At 40.9% G+C, this 22,013-nt stretch overlaps 1 protein-coding gene across 2 annotated transcripts in view; it reads right to left on the bottom strand.

The window, feature by feature from the left end:
- The window catches only part of rbfox3a (RNA binding fox-1 homolog 3a), a 190,630-nt gene that overhangs the window by 25,886 nt on the left and 142,731 nt on the right, over window positions 1-22,013 (bottom strand). For both annotated transcript variants that reach the window (XM_023418811.2, XM_087177256.1), the window contains exons 4-7: window positions 19,150-19,203; window positions 13,255-13,347; window positions 10,786-10,846; window positions 9,380-9,433 (exon numbers count right to left, since the gene is read on the bottom strand). In XM_023418811.2, the coding sequence (XP_023274579.1) occupies window positions 9,380-9,433; window positions 10,786-10,846; window positions 13,255-13,347; window positions 19,150-19,203 (262 nt within the window). The remainder of the gene's footprint in view (window positions 1-9,379; window positions 9,434-10,785; window positions 10,847-13,254; window positions 13,348-19,149; window positions 19,204-22,013) is intronic.

Here is a 22,013-nt window from a genome sequence, read left to right as displayed (position 1 = left end):
CATCAGTCACCTGTCCGTATACGTGACTGATCCCTAGCTAGCTGCTGGTACACAGCTCAATCAATATAGTAAAGCTCAAAATTTCTAAATATAAACGTCCACATAGTCCAGACTACGCTGGCCCTGAGCGCACAACACAACTTAAGAAAACATGTGCAAATAGACAAAAGACAAACAAATCTTCATCAATCTGACATGTGCTGCAAATCCTCACGACAAAACCACATTCTGAAAAGCTGGAAGCAGCACGGACGACAACGCAAGTGTTTCCAGGGGACACTAAAAGGTGATGAACCTGCACTTGTTGACGTTAAAAGCATTGAACAACAAGTGCATGGATGTACGAGTGCGTCCCAGCCGCCTTCATAACTTTTTAGTGTCCCCTGGAGACACTTGCGTTGTGAGCGCTTGCAGTGTTATGTGTTGTCAAACTGATGAAGATGTTTTTCTAAATGTGTTTGTGTTTTGTCTGTTTGCATGTGTTTTCTTAAGCTGCAGTGCGTTGAGCCTTCAGGGCCACCGTACCAGACACAGCTATGCACACACAGGAGTGTAGTGCAAAACCTGTGGGCTGTAAACTCTAACAGATACAGATGAATGCCTTGAAAGGAGCCCTGTTAAACTCCAAACACACTGTATCACCTCCCAAGCACCTTCAGACCTCGGAGGGGCCCCTGATATGGATGACTACACCTACTGTCTGCAGCAGCAGAGAAAAGCACAACCTGCTCCGCTGCAAGTGTTCAGAGACCGAAACACTCTCTCCCTCTCTCTCGCCTCCATCCATCTGTCTCTCTCTCTCTCTCTCTCTCTCTCTGAGGGGTGATGGAAATTCTCTACCCTCTGCTGTTTCTGCCTCTACTCCAACTCGTCAGACAACAGCATTAATATGCCACACGGCCAACTCGCAGTCCATTGGCGATATATTCTGAGCGAAGGATCAATTTCCCCCACCTTTCCTCTTCTTTCTTCACATCAGAGAAATCCTTAACATCCATATATTCATTCCTCTTTGTGCGTGTGCGCGTGCCAGTAAGTGCGCTGCACGTGTGCGCATGCATATAAGTGAGCATGAGGACATGTGTATGTGCATGTTGGTGTTGGTGTGACGTATATGAATGCAATCTGGTAATGAGCTATGGCCTGTGCATGCTACAGCGATGCCGTAATAACCCCCCCCCCCCATAAAATAAACAAACAACATCCACTGATACACACATGCATAAAGAACCACACCTCAAGGCTGCATACACACATACGCACATGTTATCTGTTGGTGTAGGACTTGTTGTGGATGTTAGCTGGAGTCATTTACATTAAGAACAAAACAGCAGTTATAAGATTGTGTTTTTATGTATTTTATATATTCATATGTGATTATGTTTGAAGCTGTGTGTGTGTGTGTGTGTGTGTGTGTAAGTGTGTGTTGTTTGAATCACACCTCAATTCCAGGTTTTATTACGGCGTGTCTAACTAACTGCTTGGAAAATCACAAAAATCTACATGCTACATTACGACAGGGAGGTTGCCAGGCATTAAAGTGAATTATATTTTCAGTGAGCAGATACACTAGAATCTCACAGTGATGACATCAAGTGGAGTGGCAGAATGAGCTACGGTAAAAAGTTCAAGCCTTAACTTTAGATGAAGGAAGCAAAATTAAGGAATTTATAAACGCACTTCACAGGAACAGCTTTCCATAAAGATCTCACTCACTCATGCAGAGCTGAAAGGACTGAAAATGATTCTAATGAATCTGGATTTAATAAACCTCTAACATATTATAATATTCATGCAAAACACCAGACTGGTGTCTTTGTTTTCTAAAGGTCCCATATTGTATATATTATATACTGTGTTTTATTTGAAGTGTTGATCCATAAGAAGATATATTTGTGGTTTTAAGAAGCAAAAACCATCTCAGTGTAGTAGGAGGCCTCTCTTCTGATTGGCTGATTGTTTACTGAGTGATCCAATAAAAATATAGAAGATTTCAGGTAAACACTCAGAGAAACCAAATTCTGCAAGGTTGGATGGTGAGTCCTTTAAAGTAACCATGTAAACTTCAGCTGGATCCAGAATCTGCTGCTGTTTACATTCACACTGGGGCTGAATTTATGAATGGAAACACTTTTGGACTTTTACTCAAAATAGCATGTATGACGGGCATGATTGATTTAATTGATTACATATTTGTTGTACAATTCATCAATGTGCATTTGCTTTGAAGGAATCTTAAATTTCACTACACACATGGATCATAATGTTAAATCAATACAGCCTCATCTTCTGTTACAGTCACAGTACAAGTAATGGCTGAAAGTGCAGAGCAGCACAGCTAAAGTCATGCTACTGTATGTAAACCTCATAACAAATCACTACCTGCTTTTTAAGTACCCCGGAATGATTCAGTTAGAAAAGGCGGGGTCAGTAGCTGACGGTGATCTCGGGCCGGCCTTGGACCAATGACGGGGCGCCAATATGACAAAGGCCAGAGTTGATCTGATGTCGCCCTTCCAACTGCAAATTTTTCAGCATATGTTAAAAAGGCCCAAGCCACTTGCCTTGTTACTTTGCTGCCTGCATTTTGCATTTTAATCCTATTTGTTGTGTTCTGGAGAACGGCTCTGCCAAACTCTGCATACACCAGCTCCCATGAGATGCACACACACACACACACACACACACGTTTGTCCTGCTTTGCATATACCCAGTCTAGGACACAGTCAATCAATCAGTATTACATTTCCCTCATTGTCCTTCAAGCCCAGGCAGTCTATTTTACCCAGTCACCCAAACACACATATGCACACATGTATACACACACACACACACACACACACACACACACAAACCTCTTTCTCGCCTGTGATGCACGCACTCTCCACGTAGGCCAAGGCTATTATGCAAACTCTGATCAAAAAACATTAGAGGTAGTCTGGACTCATCAGACTTTACCCCACCGAGCTGCAGCAGATCATATCATGTGTTTGGGTGAGTGTGTTGACGCCTGGTTGTGTTACGCTGGAACACTCACTCACCTGAACACGGGCCTTTGTTTAAAGCATGCTGTTATTAGAGACAGGCCTTTATTTCTAATCCCCATGTTTTGCGTTCATTCTACGTTAATAATAAGCTTCCTTGTTTTCTCGTTTTGTCAACTTAATGTAAATATGTACGTTTTGTTAATTTCAATGTCATTCGATCTTTTATTTTATTATATTTTAAAGTTCAGTTAATTGGAATTTACATTTCCAAGTTGAATTAATTTAAAAGGATTTACAGTAGATGAAACGTTCAGTTTCATTACAGCAGCTTAACACAGGGAAATCTTAGTGGACTTAATGAATTGTTTACATACAGTAGAAGCAATTTGTAATACAAATACATTCCAGATGAGAGTAACACTGCCCAGATCATGTTTTCACCAGTACTACTGGGAAAAAATGTTCAATTAATGTATCTGACAAGTCAAGAAATATTAATCCTGTCGGCAAATCATTCACTGAAATCGTATTTCATTTTTTCCCTCGAAAAATTTCCACTCATAACAAACTACAGCATTTTGTATTCTTATGTTTAGGTACTCACTCACTGCATGTGGTTAAGTTAGAAAAATATGATCTTGGTTTAAAAAATATTTAATAATTTTACCTAGTTAACATTTAACTGAAACCACAACCTTTCCCCAACCTTGAGTGCAGAGTCAAAGCTGTGCTTCGCCCACAATCTGCCCAATAAATTCCACTAGGTTGAATAAACATCGCCAACATATTCGTGGCAGGAATTACATTTACAAAGTATATTTGGCAATACCAATTTGTAGCATATAAATATAATTTCTAGGAGAAGCTTCACATCAGAAACTGAAGACTGCGTTCACATGCACTGCAAACAAAAAATAGCCCTTACATGCAGCAGGTAGTCCATCGCAATTCTCCCAGACTGACGCCATTATTTAGTGTATAACTGATATAAGATTTTTTTTTATTTATTTGAAATAAGGGTGCAGTGAGAGGACAGACAAATCTACTGTTCAGCTGTGGAAACCTTAAGTTCCCAATATATCTGAAATCAATTATAATAATAATAATAATGATACAAATCTTAGTTGGCCTTTGGAGTAATGATGTTTCTGTTCATCGTGCCGTGCTACCGTCACAGTGACACCTCCCCTGTCTGAAGATTTCGTGCTCTGTTGTACTGTAAAAAAAATCCCACTTGAAACCTTTCCACACACGGATACGTAGGTCCGAGCTTTTTCTTTGAGAATTCATAGCATTGTGTTTCCACGACGTGGCCCTGTAACCGTGGTGAAGTGTGTGTCTATGAGCGTGCTGTGTGTAACCACGAGCGTATGGTTGTTTAGGGGCATACCAGAGCGTGACTGTACGGGAGAGACTGTACATCTATGCCTCAACTAGGCTACAACATTCATGAGCGCGTGAGCACGGGTGTGTATGCATGCGGAGGTCATGCATACACACCCATGACGGATGGTGAGGTCATCCGTCACTCCTCTGAATGGGGTTTGCGCACAATAAACTTGTAGCTGAGCCCAGCAATGGAGATGGAGTGCACTGTCAGCCGGCCAGGATTTATGGAGGCCGATTCAGCTGATGGGTGCTGGGAAAAGCTATCTGATAAAGGGTGATTAATCGCCCTTACATCCCACTTTATATCCTGCTTTACTCCCTCTCCAAAATAGATTAAATGCAGCCATAATTATTTCAGAAGGAGTCTTAATCCCATGCACTTTCGCTTACAGGTGGGAATTCTTTCATTTTTCATCGAGAGGAGGTGAGAGGAGGGAGAGGAGTAGGAACACCTGGAAGAAAAAATGCAAAGGTGGAGGCGTGGATATAAGCTGCACAGTAGACCTCAGCCACAAGGAAGATTCATATAGTGAAGAAGAAGGTGTAAACAAACCGACCATCTATCCCTCTATCCATCTCTCCCTCCCCCCGGGAGACAGGGAGGCATATCGTCACCTTCCTAAAATAATGGCCTAAGTCATGTTTTGACAAAAATGTTTTTTTTGCCTAAATCACCCCCTCATGATGCTGGCCACCTCTGGTAAAATCGCCTGAATCCTCAGTTGAGGGGAACATGCAATTCTACCCCCGGTTGTATAATGGCCTATGTCAAAAGTGTGACTCTTTTGTTGAGTTTTTTGTGTTTCCTGAAAAACCTGAAAAAATGACTTAGGCCATTATTTTAAGAGGGTGTCGATATGGTGTCGTTTAGGCTTGGCAAACTTCACTGGTGCCTTTTAAAAACCACCATGTTTTCTAATACTTCTATCCATATGAGGACCAGAGCTAACTGACTAAATGTTTACAACAAATACTAAACACACACCTGAGGCCTTTCCCACGAAGCAAGTTCAACATCCCCAGGATAACTTTTAGTTATCTGGCTTGACTGAACCTAACACTGGCCGTCCTGATAACCTGTACTACGAAGCTGGTTATCAACTGGTTCAGTTAACCCTGGGTTTACCTGTCCAGCTACGAGCGCGTTCATGTGAAAGAGGCCGAGTTATTAATTATAAGCACCATCGACTGAACCATGAACGAAGTACCTAATATGACATGAGAAGACACGATGATACTTGCTGGTAAGTTCGGTTTATAGCACCGTCCAAAAGTGATGTTCAACAAGGTGAAATGTGAACAATATGATCATATGACTGGAATAAAAAATATTATTTTGATGTCTAAATATAATTTCTATTAAAGTCAGACTAAAGACATATTGTGAATAAGTGTATGAATTATCATTACGTTTGAGTATTTTCACTCTTTTGTTCTGAACATGTGAAGCAGATAAAACAGTTTCTGCTGCAGAGAGGAGAGAAAGAAAAGAGGAGAGAAGTAGCTGATGTCTGATGAGTCAGACTGACTGAAATGTTTGTTTATAATGATGGAAATAATTAACAGTGTGTGGATCATTGTTCAAATCAAAGACATCAGAGGTTTCGATTTTTTTTTCCAGTTGTGGTCACAGAGTCTGATCATGTTATTCTGAGCTGCAGTGAGTGAAGCTATAATAGTTATTATAAAGGCTATTTATTTAACATGATAAACTCTGCATTTTCTAGAAGCTCTGTTTTAAAACCACATGGAAAGACTCAAACAGGAAAACTATTCCACTGATTGTTTTTAAATTTTATATCTACTGCTCGTTATTATTGATCACTTTATTGTAAACTCTTTTGTCCCTGTCAGGATCCTGTAGGAATGATGACTCCATTTTTCCAGTGATCTGATTGGTCAGTAGTTTGGCTGTCGACAGGCTTTGATCTGATCCTCTAAGTTAACCTGCGCTGGAGCAGGTTAGGAGTTCAGCGTAAGTTACCATGGTGATTTACCTCGGTAACAAGTCAGCCACCGTCATAAGACTGAAAACACGCACTTATACCTGAAGTTACCTTGATAACCTCTAATCCTGCTTTGTAGTACAGACCTCTGCTCAGTTACTCAAACTGTAATTGCCTTAAATGAAATATATTGATACATATTTGATGAGACATGGATGGACGTCACATCCACATGTATGATAAATGAATAATGTTTAAGGTTACAGTTCAGTGTTCAAAAATTTGAATTATATTACAGCTGCTGCTGTAGCTCAGACGAGCTCTACTGCTTCATTCAGTCCTGGGAAATCTCTGCTTAAGATAATAGACTACAAAAGAGAATGTTCTTTGCTGAACTTAATATTAGTCACACAACCAAACACTGTCAGCTCACCAAAGTTCAGTCCTTTCATTAAAAAGGCCTCTTGGACTAATAAAAATATGGGAAGTTGTTCTTAAAAAAACATTTAACCTTTGACATGAGTCCTTTCATGCAGCTTTCAATTTGCTGAAATAATCTGTTAAATTGCATTCCTGTACAGTAGTTAAAAAAATAAAATAAATTAAACAGGCAAATGAAAATAAAAAAATAATAAAAAATAAAGAGAGAAACATATGACGTATTATTTTCTTTCCATCATTTGAGCAGTGGGAAATGTCAGTGTTAACCAAATCAGCAAGATGAATAAAATGTTAACCTTAAAGCTAATATTGTTGAAAATATTTCTGTTTAATTTCTTTGAAACTTCTTGCTGTGTAAAATGTTTGTTGCTCATTCATTGCTGCTGTGAAACTCAAAATGAATCTAGCACCTGTCCTGTCTGACAGATGCACTGAATGTCTGTCACAGCAGCAAAGTACAAAATGTAAATATCAAATACAAATAAATTTACAAAGCATAAATAATAGATAAATAATATAGTATAGCAATAAAGTGTGTACAAATAGATATCAAAAATATGTTAATACGTCAAAAATAACAGCAGAAAAGGAATGTTGCGCAGTTGGTGTGTTAATTATTAAACGTGAGTTTTGATCATTTTCTGTGAAGTCTTCAAAATCAAATTAAGAAGGACTGACATTTCTTATCATAAGTTAACTGCAGGTGATTGATACAAGGCCATAATCAAAAGAGCTGTACTTTTGAACATATTTGGGAATAAGCCTAATATCAGATTTTCACTACATGATCTTCCTCGCCTAAAGAATTCTTGATCATGATATTATTGCGATATCTGTAGAAAATTTGAAAATTAAAGAAAAAACAAAACACTATTAGTCAAATTCATCTTAAACTTTTTTTTTTTGTTTTTGGCAAATGAATTAGACTGAACTGTGTAAATGTAAATGTGTCAGCAGGTGGAGAGAGTCTGTGACCATAACGGGACAAAAAGAACAACTACACTTAATGGACAGTGAAAAAGAGACTAGATGAACTGATATACTGAAGATTCACAAGCCAAACATCTGCCATCATCATATTATCATATGTGTATTATTAACACAACATCAATCTTTCAAAACCAGTTGAGACAATCAGACTGTGGTAGAAGAAAGACAAAAAGAGAAAGAAAGAAAGACAAGAAGGTAGGAAGGAAAGAAGGAAGGAAGACATCCCAGCTATAACAGCCGTGTCTGGCAAATGTGCTGCTGCTGTGTGGGTTTGAATGTGCAGGTCAGGAGGTGTTGAGGAGGTTAATGAGCCAGAGAGACACTTATTCAGGTAAAATGGCTGGATTATTGCTTTTAAAGTACTACTTACTGTGTATGTAAATTGAATTTAGGTTTAGGAGGATCGAGAATGGATGTAATAAAAATATAGACTACTGTTAAACTAGCTAGTGTAACAGTGGTGTTACACAGTATGTGTGTGTGTGTGTGTGTGTGTGTGTGTGTTGTGCTGTCGGACAGATGGAGCAGGTGTTTGTCCTGTCTGTGGTTCAGTATTGGTTGAATGTAAAGAAACACATAGCACTGCGTCTGATTGGTGATACAGGGATTAGAGGAAGGCGTCTAAGAGTTGCTGTTTGGTTGTGTTGGTGGATGGAGGGATAGATGGTGGGATGGAGGGACAGAGGAGGAAAAGCAGGAAGAGGAAATAAAAGAGATGGATGGCCTCCCTCTGTCAGGGCGGTTATTTAGAGGAGAGCTATAAAGCTGTCGGTGGAATGAACAGATTTCAGACTAATGAGCAAAAAGGAGAAGCGGACAGTCTCAGCACTTCAAACCGAGCTGTTAGTAGGCCTACACACTAATCGTGATTAGTGCATTAGCATGCTAGCACAGCTCTGAGAGTGCTAGTGTTTGTGTGGAGTTGTCAGCTAAGACCTAAAGCTAAAACTACGTCTGTCAAATGAGCTTTTGGTTGATTAGAGTGACTTTTGTAATCGCTGTTCAGGGAGGGCCAGGCACCAGACTACTGGCAGACACTAAAATTTACAGATGTTCCCTGAATGCCTCAAATGCAGGCAATGGGTAGATGCTTGCTACGGCACACATCATAGTTTTCACTGTAAAATGTGTCAAAATGAAGGGCCATAAGGCGCCCCTTTTCCTCTTTGGGGCCCCATACATTTGCCAGGTTTGCCTGTGCTGACAGCGCACCTCTGTGTGTGTGTGTGTGTGTGTGTGTGGTGAACTGTGAAAGATTATTTTCCAAACTGAATTTAAAGGGTCATACTTGGGAAACTGCGTGTAAAAGTTAGAATATATGATGATATACTCAGCCCCCACTCAGCACGACAACCGAAGTGTTTCCAAGGGACACAAAAAAAGTGATGAACCCAGCTGGGACGCACTTACATGAATTCATTAAAATGCATGTATTATAATACATTCATGTGCACTTGTTGTTCAATGCTTTTAACTTCAAAAGTCACAAAGTCCATCACTTTTTAGTGTCCCCTGGAAACACTTCCGTTGCCGTCGGTGCTACCTACAGCACATTCGTGTGTTTGGTTGTGTTGTGAGTATTTGCAGAACGTGTGGTTCTTTACGGTACTGTGTGTGATTCTTTACCTGCATAAAATTCGGGTCCATATACTGCTCCAACCACTGGATTCAGCTTCCAGCCTGCACAGGAGACACGCACACACACACATGCAACAAGCAAGCAAGCACGCACGCACACACACACACACACACACACACACACACACACACACACACACACACACAATGGATGTTAGCATTTCTGCACTTGTATCAGTCTGGTGTTCCAAATCAAACCTTCTCTACAGAATTATTACGCTGTTGTCCTTTCCCTTTTAAAATACAAATTATTTACTATTAATACTGTATGTTTTCAATATGTTGCATCAAAATGCTAAATTTGAATTTAATGCTTTGTAGGATTTTACAATAACTTTGCGGGCTGACAGTTACATCCTGTGTATATCCATAAAACACGTCCCACAGTTCAGTTCCATTTAACCTTTGTTAATTACATTCTCCTGAGTCTTTACATATTGTATCATATGGTTTTATCAGAAAGATTTACAAAATTCTACTTCTTCTTCTCCTCCCCTTCTTCTTCTTTCATTCACAGGTGTGTGTGTGTGTGTGTGTGTGTGTGTGTGTGTGTGTGTGTGTGTGTGTGCAGGTTTGGGGCCTGATGACAGTGAAAAATGGAAAACCCTTCAGGGCTGATACTCTCTGTCTCTGCACCCTCAAACAGGATCTGTGTGTGTGTGTGTGTGTGTGTTTGGCCATTTAATTCCCTCCCTTGTTCATCCATCCCCTCCCCCTCTTCCCTTCTTTTACTTCTCACAGCCTCCATCATTCCCTCCCTCTCTGCCTCCATCTCCCATCCATTCCATCCACATGAATGAGTGTCTGTGAGAGGGATGGGGGAGAGAGACACACCCTAAAGGCCCCTCTCTCCCTCTTTACCACTGACTCCTGGCTCTTTTTATTGGCTCTTTTTATTTACCCATTCACTCTCTCGTCCATCTACCAAATACCCCCCCCCCCGCTTTAAATCCCCTCCTCCATCTCCAGTCATCCTCTTTCTCTGCTGCCCTTTTCCCTTTACCCTGTAAGAAAAGATTTCACTTTGCTATTTGCATGATATTTCAAACCAAATCGACTGCCTCTCTGACAAATATTGATTTCATTAATCAAATGTGAACAACTCTTTTTGTGTTGAGGCAGAATCTGCTGCCCCGGCTTCCATTTGCAGCTTTTGGTTTCCTTTCCATTCACAGTGCAGGCTCGATGGCTGGAGTTGGATCATAATGATTTACTTCTTCTCATAAATGCAGCCATGATGCTCTGACACTGGCAGTGAAATGAAATAATGAGCAAGAAAACTAGAGAGTGGGGACAACATGTGAAACAAATGAGGAGGAGAAAAAGGCACAAGAGTGGGAGAAATTACAGGAGAGGAGCAATTAGAAGAGATGAAAATAAATCTGAAGTCTCACCGTTTGTGTAAGGGTTCGCCACCTTTTTGTTGGTCATTACTCTGGCTGTGGCGTTGTTGACCTGTCAGCAGACAGACAGAGATTAATGTGAGAGCCGATACACAACGACGACAACAAAACACACACACATACACGCACAAGCAAAAACTCCGCATAGAGAAGATAATCCACATCGTAACAGCTCTCCATGCCATGCTGGAATTTGAGGCAACATGCAGCGAGTCAAAGGTCTGACGTTCAACAACGTAACATTCAAGATCCAATCCTCCAACCTGAATCACCACATATGTCATTTGTCCCGACCGGCTGATATGAACCATAGGAGCATTTCCTGAATGAGCCACAAATACACTGTTAAAAATAAATAACTAACTATTTTGTGATGTGACAATGCTATGGCAAAGGTTTAGCTGTCTAGGTTCAGGGAAGGATCAGGGTTTTGCTTGAAATAAGCACTTCATTAAGTTTAGACCACATTTGTCGACCAATGTTTTGTCGATCCACCCACCCTGACTAACTCTGTATATGGACTTCTGCCTTTGCTCCCATTATAACAGGGGACATGAAAAGAAAAGACTGATGCTGTCACACACAATGTCATTCAATACTTAACTATAGTTCATAATAAACTGCTTGCACAAACAGCTTATGGAGTCTATTTTCTTATGGGAGGACAGTCAGAGAAAATTCAAAACATTATGTAAAAACTAAAGTGAATGCACACAGACAGTTTGCAGTTTGAAGTGCAAAGTTACACAAGATTTCAACTATTTCAATTTAAGATAAAAAAAAAAAAAATGCTTCAAGTCCAGTTTTGGAGGTTTTCTCACAATGTCATTTCTCAGAATAATCTCTGAAGGAAGTACGACCTATATCCATCTTGTCTGCTCTGATACACACACTGTGGAAACTTCCTTGCTATTCAGCATTGTACTGTACTTGACTTTTCCACTTTCCCAGTCAGCTTGATTTTGATGATTTGCAGGTAAAAAGATGTCGAGGCTTGAGGTTAAACTTGGGACACATTTGGCTGAAAAGTGGGTTGATTAGCAAAGACAAAAAAATACAGTGAGTTGCAAATCCCTTTGTTGCCTCCGTTACATTCATTTGAATGCTATGCCTCCTGATGCTACCTACAGTAGATGTGAAGCTTAGATCACACTGTATTTTACGCATTTACTCATACACAAGCCCTACGCAGAGTTAACCCTGCCTGCAACTTTGTCTCCATATGCCAATCATTTTGCAACAGTAAATATGTTCTGGGGGAAACATGTTTGTTAATATTTGTTATGTTAAAATGTCCAACTTTGCAGCATGTGTTTACATTTTATGTAGGACTGAGTGTGTCACTCTGAATGTCAGGTGGGTGCTGAGGTGCTGATGACAGTTGGTTGGCTGTCTCCATGGCGTCACTTTTTTCATGCAAATATCAGACAGATAATATACTTGCTGGTCAACTGAGTAACAGCAATAAAATTCTAGTTCTCTCACCACACCTGGCTTGTTAGCTTCCTTAACTAGCTAACTAGCCAGCAAATGAATTAACCTTAGGTTAGCCTCTGAGCAAGGCGCCCAGATGCCCAGGAGTACTAACGATGCTAACGAGAGTGTATGCTTGTCACAGGCATGCACTGAAGTCATGGCTCCACATACGCCCCAACTCTTGGCACATTATTGGATTAGCCGGGAGGTAGGTGGAGTCAAGCACTGCCAAGACGGTGACAGCAGAGCAGCCCATTCTGAGCTTCAAAATGGTTGATGTCACAGAGTCTACGTCCGTCTTCATTTACAGTCTATGGTCTAAACCTGACCACACACAGAACCCTATTTTCTGGGATCAAAGTCCTGTGATTTGTACACCCACCATCCACCCACAGCCTTCCCTTTCCTCTGTTAGATGAACCCTAATGAGTTAAAATAGTAAAAATGAAAGAGGAAAACATATTGAGTGGACAGATAAAAAGATTATACTCCCCATGAAACGGGATCATCAAAATAGAGTCAACAAATTTTATTAATGTGTATGCGCACACTGGCAGAGTGTCATTTGGAAGGAGTTCATTTTAAACAAATGATGTTTGACTCAAATCAAAAACCACTGCACTGCACTGTACATGCCACACACACAGGACGAAATCCATCATAAGCAAAGCAGAATTCAACATGTATGCAAAAAATAAAACAAACAAAAAATAACCAAACATTGCAGCACACTCACATACCACTGAATAGATCTGTCTTTCTCTTTGTCACACACACTTACGGATCAGGGTTCGGCATGCAGTGTTCAAGGTGCAGCAGGCAGGTGGGAGAGAAGAAATAAATGTAGGAAGAGAGGGAAGGGAGGGAGTACTGCAGGAAACGTCAGGCGAGCAGAGAGAGGAAAGAGAGAGTCAGGGGGAGGAGAAGGGGAGTCAAGGAAGTGGAAGAGGGGGGAAGTAAGGAAAGTCAGGAAAAGGAAGGCACCTCTATTTTCCGTCCTTCTACGATTGTACCATTTAGTTTCTCCCGTGCACGATCAGCATCTGCACTCGTTTCAAATGTTACAAACCCAAAGCCCTGCAGTGGCAAGGAGGTGGGGTTGAAAATCAAGCGAAAAAGGAAAGGAGTCCAGAAATGAAATGATGAAACAAACGGGGGAGGGGGGGGGAGAGAAGAAGACACAAAGCACAGATGAGAGAGCTGCAGGTCAGGAGGACGTCTAAGCCAGAGAGACGTCCGGCTGGTTAGACAAACATGAGAAACAGCTGGAGTTACAGCAAGGAAAGCTGCCAACACAGGACATCAAACCAAACACAACAGCTCTGATCATACATATATATATATATGTATATATATAAATTAAATCACATTATAAATAAAATTACCACCTCATCAGTGTGTGTATGTGTGCACGCTTTTTTAAAAATTCTCCGCTCCTTCTAGTACCACAGACTCTGTTACAGAAACAACTGGACCTAACTGAATTAGCAGATGAAATGAAAGCCTCCACACACACAATGGAGTTTGAGATGTGCGTGTGTGTGTGTGTGTGTGTGTGTGTGTGTGTGTGTGTCTGTCTGCCGTAAGGTGCAGTTGCTCTGCTGGTGTGCAGAGGCCCCTGTGGGAGAGCAGATAAGTGCCACACAATTACAATCTCCACGGGATCAGTCAGTCGTGACTCTCTGAGCCCCAGGACGCAGCTCGCTCATGACACCCTGTCTGTCGGCCTGCGTCTCAGACTGGGCCTGGAGATACAGCTCGCTCAAACAGCCCATAAGTGGGTAAAACATGGCATCAAATCCTACTACACTGCAGAGACCTGATCTAGCTATGTGAGTGAGCTTAACGCAGGTGGAGAGTAAAAGCTCCTCCTGCTATCACTGATCGTCGCCTGCATGATCAGAAACCTTTACGTCCATATTATGTGTCAGTTAAATGGGAGTTTAATAGGTCTACAAGTCCTTGCTGAGGACATCCGACCTCATAACAATACAAGTACACGATGTTGTCCAGCAGTCCAGTGACCCGTTAAAATTCCTATCATTGGCTTATGACAGCGATAGGCCTGAATACAAAATAAATAAATAATAATGAAAGTAGAATATAATTTTAAGACATTTTAAAAGATTATTAAATGTCATTATAATGTATTCATAATATATATTATTTTCACTAAAATTGTTCTATTTTGCAAATGATTCGTCGGCCCACTTGCAACGCCACGGCCCACAGGTTGGGAACCACTGGTCTAGGACCACAACCACAGTACAAGTTGTTTTCAGCTATTACGGCTCCAGCGTGGCTCCTGACCCCGTTCACTGTGGCCCATCGAAGTGGCATCTGCTAAGACTGAGAGTTGAGCAAGTGTAACTCTTCTGAGGAAAGATGAGGCGTCTGGTTTCACAGCAGTGAAGTGGTGGTAACTGAAGCTAATGCTGTTACAAGGTTTCAATACTGCTGATAACATCACAGTAATGTTAGAGACATCAAGAAGAATGTAAAGCAGGTTGTTTTCAGTGTAAAGTTAGTACTTGTTGACAACATATTCTACGTATAATGCTTTCATTTTTCATACAGTCCATTTAATCATGTGACACCTCCTTCTGCTTCCATGACAGAGAATACTATATATATATATACATAACTATAATGATCATAATTTGTATGCAAATGGAAATGAGACTGGTTTAATAGGCAACCTTAGGAAAGTATCTTTGACAGTGTAGTTGCATATGTGCATTTCCTAAATTTAAAGGAGCTATTTGTAGGTTTTTGCTATTGCTACATAGCTAACATTAGCATTAACAGCAGTTTACATACCAGTCTAGAGGAAACATTGTAAGTTTAGCATCAAACTTTGCTCCTTTAGTTGCCAAGAGCTGTCTCCAGAGGTGGAAAGAAACCCTCATGTGTTGCTTCTATTTCTATTAATTCCTTTCTTCTACTGAAGTTAGAATGCTAACCAGCTAGCCACGGTCCAGTCAGCCCGTCTCGTCACTTTCTGATACCGAGTCACTGCAGCGTCCATTCTGCTCTCGATAAGTAGTTCTGCTCAGAGATGTTGTAAATGCAATGATGGCTGAAGCTCTTGGCAAGACTCCTAAGTAAAGTTGTAAATGCTAACGCTGGCCATTTAGCAATAACGAAAACTTACAAATAGCTCCTTTAAGATGACGATGGCCTGAGTGTCTCTGATGTCTTCATGTAAATGTGATTTCGTTGTTCGTTTCAGTAAAGTTTTTCAGTCTTGCACCATGAAAATGGAGGCCTCATACTGGGGAAGGTTATATGAATAACTTTCATGAAAAAAAAATGTTCAGGATTCAACCCTCGGCCCTGGTGGCTGACATGTCTCAGCTCTAATCATCTGCTGCTCTGATTTAGATGTTCAATTTGCCAAGCTAAACTCCAGGCTTCATAACATCTTGTGTTTTTCTACAGTCTGCGGTTATACTGGCTCCTGTGCATCGTCTAATTGAGATCGATTCTGTTGATGGAAATTACTGAGTTTTGCTACACAGAGGGGTCCTTGTTCCAAAACCCCTGAATCTCATTGAAGAACCAGGTAAAAGTGTTTGTGGTTCTAAGCGTTCTCGCTCAGTCCGTCCCTGTGTCCGCAGGATCTCCCACTCCCAGCGTCCAGTGGAAACATTTCAGGAGTGAATCCATGTTTGCAGCTCGTTCAGAATCTTCGTGGCTGCGCTTGAATATGACACTGTGCCTCTAATCTGCTCTGTCATCACTCATTTGAAATGTCACTACAGCTGCTGTCATTAACTAATATCTGAGCACCCAACCTCGTTGGTGGCGCGACCGCTGGTTAACATACTTTATTTATGAGCTGTGATCATATTCCACACTAGTTCTGACATCTAACAACAGAAACTGAACTATTCTTTGTTTCTTATTCTATTTCTCTCTTACTAATTACAAACAAGGACTAGCTTTGCTGTACGTGTGTTAAAACAAAGTCAAAAATGAGAACCACAGGTCAGAGACCTATTGGACCCACAGATACTGGCTAGACTGGCAGCAGATTTTCTCCGGCAGCCGCGACAGAGCCGCAACATGAAGCGCACGCTCACTGTGGCCTGGCATTCGTCTTGTACAGACAGACAGACACTGCTGCTCTGTCACTGCTGAGTTTATGGTACGCAGGCAGAGAATGAGCTCCATTTGATATGCCTGGCAGACACGCCTGTTGGACAAAGAGCCAATCCTTTTCTCTCATGTATCCTGGGCCCGTCGTTGCTCTGTAATTGCTTCGCCAGATAATATGTGCGAACGGCACCGGATGCCATGATCCTGTATGCATATACAGGATTCACTGCCTTCTGCTGATCACAAATAACACACAGGCCTGCGCCGGAGAGGAGGAGGGGCAGATAAGAAATACATTTAACAGTGTGAAGTGGGAGCAAAATTAATCCTTCTGACATTCTCTTAACATGTATGGGTATGCTCACTGCTCTTCACCCTGCATGCTGATGGCCTGCTTCCTTTCATGTGTAAATAATTCTGGTCTGGAGGTGTTCTGAGGACTGGGATACGACCAGCAAAGCACCGAATGTAAGACCTGATGAAAGGGAAACAAGTGCTAGCGGAAATAAACAGTAGGAGGGTTACCAAGGCAGGGTGCTTTCACTGCGTTACCTTTTAATGATCATGCTAAATCAAAAGCTAGTCAGCTAGCCTCACAGCTACAAATGTTAATCTATGCCTTTAGCAGTTAAATAAGCAGGAACCACTTTGCTGTTACTTCCTGGTGTTATGATTATGCCATGTTAAGAGGAAAAATATCAGCATATACAGATGAGTTCTAAATCAAAATGAAAAGCTGTCATTGTTCAGGAAGCTCCATATGTGGACCATTCTTCCCCTCATGTGTTTTAATGCTGGTGGTGGAGAGAGTGCTGTTTGATATGTTGCTGCAAAGTCTCCCATAGGTGTTCAGCTGGACTGCGATCTGAAGGCCACAGCGTGTGATTTGCATCGTCATCCTCATCAAATCATTCACGAATGTGACGCGTGCACGACGTGAGGAGTGATGAAGAATCATTGAGTACATTTATTATCAGGCTTTGACAACAGGCATTTAGGAATTTAATAGTCTGCAGGGTTTCGCTGTGGCGTTCATATCACCGGAGATCACCTGTCAATAAACCAGTCTGAGAAGATCCATGGCATCCTGGATACTCTGCTCATCAAGCCAAGGTTTCTGCAGGGGGCGCACTTCCTGTCTGCTCGATCATGGCTACTTATTTACGGTGCTCTCTCCACAGAAAAACAAAGTTACTTACCATGATGCATTGCACCAACTAAGTACTTTGCATTCACAAGAGCTAATTTCAAACTAGTGATGTATTTGTAAATGTGGTTCCACCAATAAGCTTTAAAGTGATAGTTGGGGTTATTTGACGTGGGGCTGTGTGAGGTACTTATCTACGGTAGAGCTAAGTATAGGTACACTTACGTGTAGGAGTACGGTAGTTCAAATGTTCACAAAATTTAGTTCCAAAGGAAAGAGCTGTTTTGATGGAAGATAAATCAGTGTAAATATTTAAAATAAAGTGTACACGTACATTGATATTATTTTCTTTATGTTGGCGTTTCCTTTTTGAAGTGGCTAAAAAGCTAAAGTGGCTTTTGTGGATGACTCAGCTTCTGTACCGGAGCTCCTACTGTTTCTCTAAACTGGCAGCGTGCCGATCTGAATCTACTGCAGGTAACACACTGACTGTAGATAAGTACCTCACACAACCCCACGCCAAATAACTCGATAAATGCAGCACAATTCATATATTTCTCTGTTCATGTATGAAGTAATTAAATATGTTTGGAGAGATATGGAAATATCTGATTATGCTTCCTAACTGACCGTGTATAGACTAACGTCGCTAATTTTACTTTTGTAATTTGAAGTATTTAATATTATTTTTTTATTTATTGAGTTTATAGGTTTATAAAAACATTGCTATACCTTCAATAGCATAACACTCAGTCTAGGAAACCACAATCTCCGGATTATACATACCAATTATAAAACATGAAACATGAAATAAGAAAACAAAAAAAATTGCAATAAATTAGTAAATCAGTCCATAGGACAGTATAACATAATCATAGTGTTTCCTTTTTGTATGATTATTAAACAATATTTCCATCAGTGTCAGTTCCGATATTCCATTTTTTAACTTGCAAGGTGCACGGCTGCAGTGACAGCTTGCTTCCCCCCTGAATAAATAAAGCCTTGTCAGCTCCACCATTATTAGGTGTAGATATTAATAACAGCTAACCTCTGCCCAAGAACTTGTGGTTATGGTGCAACCTGTTTTTAATTTAGTGATGCGTAAATCTCCACTTTATAATAACAACGCACACGGGCTATATTTAAACTTACAAACAGCTGGTGCAACCGGCTCCAGGACAGTAAATCTGACCTCAGCTCCATCTTATCAGTGTATATTACCGTACCGTTAATGCTTACTTTTTTAGCGCTATAGGTTGGGACGCTAACCAGGCAAGACAGTGTGTGTTTGCAGACTGTGTGAATCCTAATGTCAGCATTAAGATAAGTGGGAGCGATTCATTGTATGTCACAATGTATGACAGTACGGTGAGGTGTAAAAGCTGCCTGGAGGCAAGTGTCACTGATAGGTCCATAATTACTATTAGACAGAGGGAGAGAGAGACAGAGAGAGAGAGAGAGAGAGAGAGATAGATAGATAGAGAGAGAACTGCAGAGAGAGTGAGAGGTAGTGGAGGACTACAAGAGAAAAAGGAGGCCAGGGGACAAATACAGTCAGCTAGAAAGTGTGTGTGTGTGTGTGTGTGTGTGTGTGGAGTGTGTTCGTGAATGCATGGTTACGGTGCACTTACCTTGGAGCCTCGCTCGTTAAAAATAATCTCCACGTCTAAAATCTTGCCAAATTGCTGTGGAAGACAGGGAGGGAAAAAGGAGGGCAGGAGGAGGATGAGGAGAAAAGCAGAAAGAGGAAGGCAATAATTAGAACAGGGTGACCTGCACTGTTCGGTACTACTCTAATATATATAATATATATATATATACATACATACTCAAGCTTAAAAAACACTACAAGGCTCCACACTTGAACACTCTCCCCCTCACTGCTAAAAAGGTCAAGCAGTCAATGCTCTGAATTAACAAACTCCTCTTCACCCCACAATGAGATTAATAAAATATCCATTTACTCTTAATGCTGTTTAATGCTGTGTTTGCTCTGTTGTGGTAATAAAGAGGTTGTGTGTGTGTGTGTGTGTGTGTGTGTGTATTGGGGACCAGGGCTATGCAGTGTTAATGAACATTACGATGGTGGATGCAGACGCTATAAGAAGTGCAATGCCTCAGCATGCACCACTGATCTTAATGATGCCCATCATCTCGCTTTTCCTCTCCCCTCTCAGAAGAAAAAAAAAAAAAACATACGAGGAAAAACAAGAGCAGGAATATTTCTAGTGGAGGGAGAGGGTCTCTCGTTCACAGCAGGAAATGGGGTGTGGGAGGCAGGGGTGAGAGAGAGTTAAGGGACAGCCCATGATAAACCATAGGTTTGTTTATCTGCTCCCAGTGTAGACCATCATAGTAATTACCTGCCAAAGCCCTCTCTCTCCAGTCTGAGCATGCATGTCGCGCCTATAGCTTCTCCTCTGATTTAGCTCTTAATGCTCTTAATTGGCTCCATGTTTCACTTTAATTGGCTAATTACGCAGAGTGGTGCTAGTGACCACGCCTCCCAGCACAGTAAAGCCGGTGGTGAATGTATGGCTGTCATATATTGTGGGTTTAAACAGGATGAAACCTTGGCCTTATGGCTTTTAAACATGGGAAGGGAAAGGGAAAACCTTTGTTTTTAGCCTCATTGTGGGTCTGAAAGACAAGGATCAGACCTGTGCAGAGGTCACTCCTTAACAACATCTACAGTATATTCTCTTTAGATGTTGTGTATTCTTTTTTTTATATCAGGTGTACCTACTGTTGTATTTTACTGTAACACTTCAAAGGATCTTTTTTATCCACTGCTGATCTGCAAACAGTTACGCAAAACCAGAAGTATGCATATGCATTCTCGCCGTCACAATTATTAAGGGTGTGTACACGCTCCGCTTTCTAAATGTCACTCATTGAGAAATTGGGTGCACATGCACGAGCCTCATTTCCACAATTAGCCATAAATGGATGAAGGCGCTCCCTTGATCGGTTTGCATTAAAAAAAAAAAAAATCCTGTCTCCACCACAAGTGATCAGACATGGCACAGAAGACAAAGATGAGAAAGAAGTGCACTTTCCCCGATTGTGAAATTGAGGCACGTGTTGGAGAAAGTGAAAATAGAAAATGTATCACTTGGTGGTCTTAGTTCAGACAAACAGGCACCAACATAGGTACAGCACGTTTTTAAAATGGTGTTTTAAAACGAAAATGATTTCTGTCCAGACGACCGTTTTTGCTCAGTATCAGAAATAACCTCCGTACAGACTAACACCTGACAACACGTATCACATGACCATTCACATACAGTGAGCACGTGCGAGCCGCTGCAAACAGGAAGGAGGTTGTTGACTCTGCAGCTGGTTAGTTGTAGCCTCAGCGTGTGACAAAGGGTGACCAGACTTTTGCTATTACAGCCCCCACGCTATAAAAGTTAAGAAACAATTCCTTTGCTTCTTTTAAATTCCTTTCTAGAACTTTACATTTTATGAACGCAATTGGAAATGTTTGATATAGATTGTTATTTATACTAATTATTCCTGATTATTTCATCTTATTCCTTTGTATTGAGTGGATCCCAGGAAGAGTAGTTGCTACCTTGGTACTGGCTAATGGAGATCCAAATAAATAAATGAAATAAATATTGTTTTTACCTCTTCTGTGTCTTGCTCCTATTTTTAATTTATTTGCCTTCTCTGGTTTTGTTTCTTTTGTAAAGCACTTTGTGACTTTGTTGGGAAAGTTCATCATTATTACATTGTTATTTTCATCGGTCCCAGAGATGTTGACCAGCTCCAGTGATTCCTTTAAGCCTTCATCCGCTACTCTGAGCTCCTTCATCACCTCAGTGAGCTCGCAGTGTTGTGCCTTTGGACTAAATCATCTCCATCTACAGACAGTTTGTCTTTGAGATGACCAGAGGTGGACAAAGTACACGACTTCCTAAATTACTTGAGTCAGAGTAAAGATCCTCCTGGTCAAATATGACTCCAATACAAGTGAATTTTTCATGTCAACTCTGTTCCATTGTTGTATTATAGAACTTACTTAGTGTAGAACTTGTAGAATGAAAGAGGATATGATACAAAACCTCTAGAACTAGTCATAAAAACACAACAACAAAACAACAACACAACAGCAAAAGGAGCTATTGTAGTTTAGTATTTCTTTGTTTTTAGTCAGTGATGAAGTTTCTTTCTTTATTTGTAAACCTTCAAACACAGACTTCAGATCAGCCCCTGGTCTCTGGTGAAGAATCTTCTGCCTCATCTTTATCTAACGCAGCATCATTAGGACACTGACAGGTTCAAACTGAGCTGTTCAAACATGCAGCAGCACAACGTGACTGACAGCGGAGGAGTTGACTGTGATTGGTTTTTCTCCCGTGATGAACACAGTGTATGGTCTATCACATTTTTTCAAAATAAAAGAAAAGCTCTGCTTCAAAGTAAGAGTACTTCATAGAAATGTAGTGGAGTCAAAAGTACATTATTTGATTTTAAGTGGAGTGGAGTA

Source organism: Seriola lalandi, unplaced genomic scaffold (assembly GCF_002814215.2).
Source record: "Seriola lalandi dorsalis isolate HSWRI2012SDOR001 ecotype SW California unplaced genomic scaffold, Sedor1 jcf7180002054585, whole genome shotgun sequence".
NCBI classification, from domain to species: Eukaryota; Metazoa; Chordata; class Actinopteri; order Carangiformes; family Carangidae; genus Seriola; species Seriola lalandi.
The sequence above is the reverse complement of the archived record's forward strand: the minus strand, read 5'-3'. Positions and strand labels throughout refer to the sequence as shown.